Below are 8,356 nucleotides of genomic sequence, written 5' to 3'. Positions count from 1 at the left end.
TACAAAGGCACAAATGACCGCAAATCCAAGCTGTGGACCCGATCCCGATATGGGCAGTCCAAGTCCAGCTGCAGTGTCCTATCGACAATTAATTTGCCTTATATACCCTCCTTTAATTCAGCGAGGGATTCTGGGACCTCAATCACATTGAAATCCCGATATGGATCACTTCTTTTGACAGTGTGCTTGTTTTTTCATAACCGCATATGCGGTATTCCTTCTTATCCTGTCTCATTGGGTCCTTTTTTCGCAAACATGTCTACCGTATAGGATACAATACAATACAATACAACCGCTCATTGTGCTTGTGCATAAAATAACATCGAAAACAAGCTGTGACCTTGCTGCATCGCCAGATGATAACCAAATCTAGTTGTTTCCCTAAAAGCGCCTCCTGCTTTGGCCCCAACAAACGCACCTGTGCTGCAAAAAATGCACAGATACCGCAGGTGCGTTTTTTCCAAAACAAACGCACCTGTGTTGTAAAGAGTACACAGACACCGCAAGTGCGTTTTTTCCAAAGCAGGAGGCGCTTTTAGGGAAACAACTAGATTTGGTTATCATCTGGCGATGCAGCAAGGTCACAGCTTGTTTTCGATGTTATTTTATGCACAAGCACAATGAGCGGTTGTATTGTATTGTATCCTATATGGTAGACATGTTTGCGAAAAAGGACCCAATGAGACAGGATAAGAAGGAATACCGCATATGCGGTTATGAAAAAACAAGCACACTGTCAAAAGAAGTGATCCCTATCGGGATTTCAATGTGATTGAGGTCCCAGAATCCCTCGCTGAATTAAAGGAGGGTATATAAAGCAAAGTAATTGTAGAAGCTGTCATTACCGCTGAGGAAGGGGCTTGATCCCCGAAACGCGTCCGGTACACGACAGCTAAGCTTCCGTTCAAGTCCTGAGGTGCCGATATTGTAAGGCAGCCCCCCGGACCTCCGCAGAGTAAATCTATGTGCGAATTATAGCACACAGTCCGGACTCTAGGACCCAACCTAATTTACCAGCTGTTCAAGGAGCCGCGTGGATCACGTGGAGCACAGCCAGGTCACGTAGGATGCCGCGTTTGAGACCTCGAGACCACACGGGACGCCGATGTGAGTCTAAGCGGCTGACTAAGGATATTCACCTATTTCCCTCCAGCGACACAAGAGGGGTAATGTACTTTGCCCCAGGGGCTGTATTTACATACCATTATATGTGATCTACATTACGTCTACACGCCATATACGGCGATCGAGTGCGGTCCTGCATTCGGACAAATATTATCGCACATCTCGATAGGACACTTCAGCTGGACTTGACTGCCCATATCGGGATCGGGTCCACAGCTTGGATTTGCGGTCATTTGTGCCTTTGTATTATACAGTGTTTTAGGGTCTATTTGGTGCATGTTGCACTTTTTTATGTACAGTGGGATGCAAAAGTTTGGGCAACCTTGTTAATCGTCATGATTTTCCTGTATAAATCGTTGGTTGTTACGATAAAAAATGTCAGTTAAATATATGATATAGGAGACACACACAGTGATATTTGAGAAGTAAAATTAAGTTTATTGGATTTACAGAAAGTGCTATAATTGTTTAAACAGAATTAGGCAGCTGCATAAATTTGGGCACTGTTGTCATTTTAATGATTCCAAAACCTTTAGAACTAATTATTGGAACTCAAATTGGCTTGGTAAGCTCAGTTGCAGCACGCCAGACCTGCAGGGTATAGCGAAGCGAGGTCACGGTTATAGGCAAGCGAGGGTTTCTCACTGTATTGGAGAACCCTGGGCAGGCATGCGGCAGTGAATGAGAGGTAGACACAGTTCCTCTGGGGCACACTCGGTATGTAGGGACCAGGCCTGATGGTGGATGAGGTGCCCTGGATGTTACAGGTATTTTGAGTGCCTGGGGCAAGGTCCCTGTTGGATTCGTGACGCCAGTGCCTGTAACGGTGGCACACCGATTTATAGTTGGAATAACTGAGGTACACAGATGGTATAGTGAACCAAACGTTGCTTTACTGAACAGTCCAACTTTGTACATACAGAAGGTAACACAGTCCCTTAGATCACAGCTTTACAAGCAGGCTTTATTCCACACGATGGCAGGTATTAATTATGCAAGATACTCAGAGGGTAAATCCACAATGCACTCAGAATCAGGTTGTATCTTTCCTCAGAAATAGCGTACACTGTCCTTTTCTAGAACTCCTGTCTGGTTTCAATCCCAAGGCCCGGATGCCTAAATGGTGGCTTAAATCCTTGGTATATATATATCTTCCTCCCGTATTAATCCTTGCTTTGCTTTCTAAGGCATCTGCCTATCAGGGTTACTTATCTTTGCCTGTAATATACTTGCTTTACTGAAGACGGGCTGTGGTTTCTCCCAGGAGGTTCTGTCCTGCAACTGGGGTGTCTTCAGAGCTAACTAAGGCTCTCTTGATCCGCAGGTAGGCTAGGATCCCTCTACTAGCCTCCTGGTAACAACTAGAAGCCTGGGCTGTCTAGCTGCATGTCAGGAGGAGGCCCTCAGCTTGTCCCTGGCTGGTGCCTTCTAACTTCTGTCTCTGCAGACTCCTGACTCTGAACTAACTCTCCCTGTCTGGGCCTGAACATTTATACTAGGGGCTCCCTATCTCCCTCTAGTGTCTGGGATGTCTAACTACACCCAGCTAGGCCTGCTATTGCATCATACAGGGGAACATTGCATATAAAAACACATTGGAAAATACATAAAATGCACAATTAAATATAACATTTCTGTCCCTTGTGAGTAGGAGTAATGCGCACATCAATTGACCCTTGTGTAGTGCCCACGCCTATCTAGTGGGACACTACACAGTGACCCCTGACCTACATACACAGGTGAATCCAATTATGAGAAAGAGTATTTCAGGGGGTCAATTGTAAGTTTCCCTCCTCTTTTAATTTTCTCTGAAGAGTACCAACATGGGGGTCTCAAAACAACTCTCAAAGGACCTGAAGACAAAGATTGTTCACCATCATGGTTTAGGGCAAGGATACAGAAAGCCGTCTCAGAGATTTCAGCCGTCTGTTTCCACAGTTAGGAACATATTGAGGAAATGGAAGACCACAGGCTCAGTTCAAGTTAAGGCTCGAAGTGGCAGACCAAGAAAAATCTCGGATAGACAGAAGCGACGAATGGTGAGAACAGTCAGAGTCAACCCACAGACCAGCACCAAAGACCTACAACATCATCTTGCTGCAGATGGAGTCACTGTGCATCGTTCAACCATTCGGCGCACTTTACACAAGGAGATGCTGTATGCGAGAGTGATGCAGAGGAAGCCTTTTCTCCGCCCACAGCACAAAAAGTCCCGCTTGAGGTGGGCTAAAGCACATTTGGACAAGCCAGCTTCATTTTGGAATAAGGTGCTGTGGACTAATGAAACTAAAATTGAGTTATTTGGCCATAACAAGGGGCGTTATGCATGGAGGAAAAAGAACACAGCATTCCAAGAAAAACACCTGCAACCTACAGTAAAACATGGTGGTGGTCCCATCATGCTGTGGGGCTGTGTGGCCAGTGCAGGGACTGGGAATCTTGTCAAAGTTGAGGGACGCATGGATTCCGCTCAGTATTAGCAGATTCTGGAGACCAATGTCCAGGAATCAGTGACAAAGCTGAAGCTGCGCCGGGGCTGGATCTTTCAACAAGACAACGACCCTAAACACTGCTCAAAATCCACTAAGGCATTTATGCAGAGGAACAAGTACAACGTTCTGGAATGGCCATCTCAGTCCCCAGACCTGAATATAATGGTAAATCTGTGGTGTGACTTAAAGAGAGCTGTCCATGCTCGGAAGCCATCAAACCTGAATGAACTAAAGATGTTTTGTAAAGAGGAAAGGTCCAAAATACCTTCAACCAGAATCCAGACTCTCATTGGAACCTACAGGAAGCGTTTAGAGGCTGTAATTTCTGCAAAAGGAGGATCTACTAAATATTGATTTCATTTATTTTTTGTGGTGCCCAAATTTATGCACCTGCCTAATTTTGTTTAAACAATTATAGCACTTTCTGTAAATCCAATAAACGTCATTTCACTTCTCAAATATCACTGTGTGTGTCTCCTATATGATAGATTTAACTGACATTTTTTATCGTAACAACCAATGATTTATACAGGAAAATAATGACTATTAACAAGGTTGCCCAAACTTTCGCATCCCACTGTATGTTTAGTTTTATGTGAGTATTTTTATGTATAATAAATTAGGTTATTGACACCCTACACCGATGTTTCCAGGTAATTGAGTGCCCTCTAACAATTTATTTAATATAAATTAAAATATTACTCCCCAAAAAAGGCTGTAGCACAATGTAACTTCATCGCAAAATGGCAATTAAGACATATATTTTTTCCGATTAATAAACCCCCCCTAAAAAAATTACCATCACAATTCGCCGCAGAACGAATAATAGGATGTACGTATCTTTTCTATTAATACACCCCGTAAATGTCTGTATCACCCAGAACTTGCACCCCAATAACAAGCAAGGTTTGCTGGAATTACTGATGTATTATATAGTGCAAACAACCTAAAAGCAGCAGTATAACTGCAATTTGGATCACCAATTAGTGCAGCAAAATGTAATAGAATCGCTCCTATTACCCAGGCTGTACACTCCCCTATTGGACCCTGTTCTCCTTTTATAGTGTGGATGATGCCTCCCAATCCTTTCTCTACAGCTTTAATAATCTTTCCCTGAACTTGTAAATAGTTTTTTCATCACAATGAAGTCTTTCCTAGCACTGTCTCTAGCGCCTGCTGACGTCTCTCCCTGCACTAAGTACACTGGAAAATGGCAGAATCCAAGATGGCTAAGGCCATTTATAAGGCTGTGACATCACAGGGCTGGCTGGCTGCTTATTGTCCGCATACATGGCATTGTGGGTGATCCCTCGTTCCCAAGGTTCTTTGCTCCATGTCCTAACACGTGCAGCAGCCATTTTAGGAAAAAATGTGTTTTGTTACCACGAAGCGTGAGGAAATTCGGATTCGGTGCGAATCAAAATTTTCCTGAAATTCGGATTGAATTCCACTTCGTCAACTTGATTTGCTCATCTCTCTTCATAACTTCACCGGAACCACCGCCAACTTACGTTTTTATTAAGACCGTATTTTAAAATGCTGGTTTCAATAAATGTGCTTCTATGTTACTATGATGTCCTATGAGTTAGTCCACCAGCACCAACAATGATTTCTTGGTGGGACAACCCCTTCCTTAGCACCCATGTCCTTTTTGTGAGGTATCTGCTGAAAGAAGAGGAACCTGAACATACGGCTCCATTAGATTTTCACACATTCTCATTCAGTTTTTTTTCCTCTACAGAACAAGAACCCAATGGATAATGTCAGGAATGGGACCCAAGTTTCCATGTTTGTGTTTACTGGCCTGACCAATGATGGAAGGCTTATTCCCTTCCTCTTCCTCTTCTTCTTGGTTATATATATCATGACTGTGATAGGAAACACCGGAATGATAGTGATTGTCAAAAAAAATGCAAAACTGAACTCCCCGATGTACTTCTTCCTGAGCTACCTCTCCCTGGTGGACCTTATCTATTCTACTGTTATAACCCCCAGAATGCTCTCCGATCTTATCTCCTCAAGGAGGGTTATCTCCTTTAATGGTTGTGCCATACAGTTCTTCTTCTTTTCTGCTTTGGCAGGGACAGAAATCTATATTCTGGCGGACATGTCGTATGACCGCTATGTCGCCATCTGTCACCCTCTTCATTATGGATCCATAATGACTAACTGTAAATGTTTTTTCCTGGTTCTTCTTGCTTTCTTCATTGGCTTCTTAGAGTCATCCTTACAGGTGAACTGTGTATTTAGGCTCCAATTTTGCAGATCAAACTTGATCGACCACTTCTACTGTGACGTTCCTCCATTGCTCAAGCTGTCCTGCTCCGATACTTTGTACTGTGATTTGGTGACGGTGTACAGTGTTGCCATTTGTACCATTGGATCATTATCACCCATACTCATCTCTTACATGTTTATTTTTTCAACAATTATACGTATGAAGTCAGCTGAGGGGAAAAAGAAGGCATTTAGTACGTGCTCAGCTCACCTCATCTGCACCTCCTTGTTTTATATTACAGTCTTCTTCACCTATCTACGTCCTTCTTCTGCCTACTTTGATGTCCAGGACAAAGTGGCTTGTATTTTCTACACAGTACTTACACCAATGTTGAACCCACTTGTGTATAGCCTGAGGAACCAAGAGGTAAAAAGGATCATCATTCAAACATTATACAATTCTACCATGGTCGAAACAATCCTGTCTATCATCAGTAACAGGATTTACATTTTATCCATACTGCTTAAGATACAGAAAGTGACTCCTAAGTAGTTTGGTCACCATCAAATGTATGAGTAGACGTTTCCTAGTCAACATATTAAGGCTCATCTTATAAATTCTGTCTGGTGGTCCATCAGACACATCAGTTAAACTTCAGTGAACCTAGTGTGCTAATGCAGACTAATTAGGCTTGTCCAGGAGGTTATATGTTCTTCTAAACTGGACACATTTGTAGGTGTCTCTCAAAGTTGGTAAGCATTAGTGTTGAGCGAGCATGCTCGGCCGAACTGCTGTTCGGCTCGACCATCTCTATGCTTGGCACATTGCAGTGCTTGGTTGAATACTGCGGGTGCTCGAGTACAATTTAATACAATGAAAGTCAATGGGAGACCCAAGCATCAAACCAGGAACCCCCAAGAAGAGAGGGTGTCTGGTTCACAAAAAAAGGTTAGAAATTGATGGAAACCCCATAAAAATGGTTTGGAAACAGCATTAAGAGGATGGCTGGATGTGTCTTAGACTCCTATTATCTATGACATACAATAGACAACCACACAAAGGCTATATGCCAAAAGCCAGGCATGTGCAAGCCATCAATATATCCTTGAAACAGATAACAGTCAGCATACTTTACAATGGCAGCCTTCTGCACTATAGACATTCCAAACCAGCTCTCATCTGACTGAGATCCAGTAAGCCTCAAAGTTGCTTCACATCTGTTGGATGGCTTGGGTGGACCTGCGCACCTAGATCAATATCATTAGGGTGACAAAAAGTTTTCTGATTTTCCTAACATAATATTCAATAACCTTTCTATGCAGTATTGTCATGTAAAAACTTTTCATTTGCATAAACATGGGCATATGGGAAAGACATGCAAATGAGCAGAATCTGCCTTGTTTTTCAGCTGAAAAACCATTTGCATGGGAGATTTGCTATCTACACTACTCATGAACAGCACCATTTATTGGATTCATAGTCTTGTCATAAGACTTTGAAACCAATAGATGGTGCTGTTCATGAGTCATGAACAGCGCCATCTATTGGTTTCATAGTCTTATGACAAGACTATTAGTCTTGTCATAAGACTATGAAACCAATAAATGGCGTTGTTCATCTTGTTGGGGTGCTAGTAAGTGGGGCACCCTGCTCAATAGAGTCTACACACCGTGTAGCACTCAGCCATTTGCATTGAAAATTCGCTATAAAAATTTGCGATTAGAATATTTGCGATCTACACTACAGTCATGAACAGCGCCATCTATTGGATTCACAGTCTTGTCATAAGACTATGAAACCAATAGATAGCGCTGTTGATGAGTCATTACAAGCAGGGCAATATTCCTCAGATACACCCTAGCAAGCTTATATTACCGCAGATAAAGTGCTAGAAGATGTGTGAATAATAGCAGCAATCCAATATACACCTCAGTGTTAGCGCAGGCTATTATAGGCTGAGTGGTACATGGTGTGTGGACTCTGTTGAGCAGGGTGCCCAACTTACTAGCGCCCCAACAAGATGAACAGCGCCATCTATTGGTTTCATAGTCTTATGACAAGAATATGAATCCAATAGATGGCGCTGTTCATGAGTAGTGTAGATCGTGAATTTTCCATGCAAATGTTTTTTCATATGAAAAACAAGGCAGATTCTGCTCATTTGCATGTCTTTCTCATATGCCCATGTTTATGCAAATGAGTTTTTACATGACAAAACTGTATAGAAAGGTTATTAAATATTATGTTAGGAAAATCTGAAAACTTTTTGTCACCCTAATGATATTGATCTAGGGGCACAGATCCACCCAAGCCATCCCACAGATGTGAAGCAACTTTGAGGCTTACTGGCTCATTGGAATGTCTCATAGTGCACAAATCTGCCATTCTAAGGTATGCTGACTGTTATCTGTCTCATGGATAGATTGTTGGCTTCCACATACCTGGCTTTTGGCATATAGCCTTAATGTGGTTGACTAGGGTATGTCATATTCCAAGATGCATCCAGCCATCCTCTATCTGC

General features: G+C 42.6%; 1 protein-coding gene across 1 annotated transcript; it reads left to right on the top strand.

Moving 5' to 3' along the window:
* Window positions 1-5,370: 5,370 nt before the first annotated feature.
* LOC120990459 (olfactory receptor 5B12-like) lies at window positions 5,371-6,387 on the top strand. Its single transcript, XM_040419290.1, has one exon. It carries the CDS (start codon window positions 5,371-5,373, stop codon window positions 6,385-6,387), a length of 1,017 nt encoding a protein of 338 aa, XP_040275224.1.
* Window positions 6,388-8,356: the final 1,969 nt, after the last annotated feature.

This window comes from Bufo bufo, chromosome 1 (assembly GCF_905171765.1).
Source record: "Bufo bufo chromosome 1, aBufBuf1.1, whole genome shotgun sequence".
Classification (NCBI taxonomy): Eukaryota; Metazoa; Chordata; class Amphibia; order Anura; family Bufonidae; genus Bufo; species Bufo bufo.
Note: the sequence above shows the minus strand (reverse complement) of the source record. Positions and strands in the feature narration are given on the sequence as shown.

Coding starts and splice junctions, on each gene's coding strand:
- LOC120990459 (XM_040419290.1), top strand. CDS start 5,371: ATGGATAATGTCAGGAATGGGACCCAAGTTTCCATGTTTGTGTTTACT.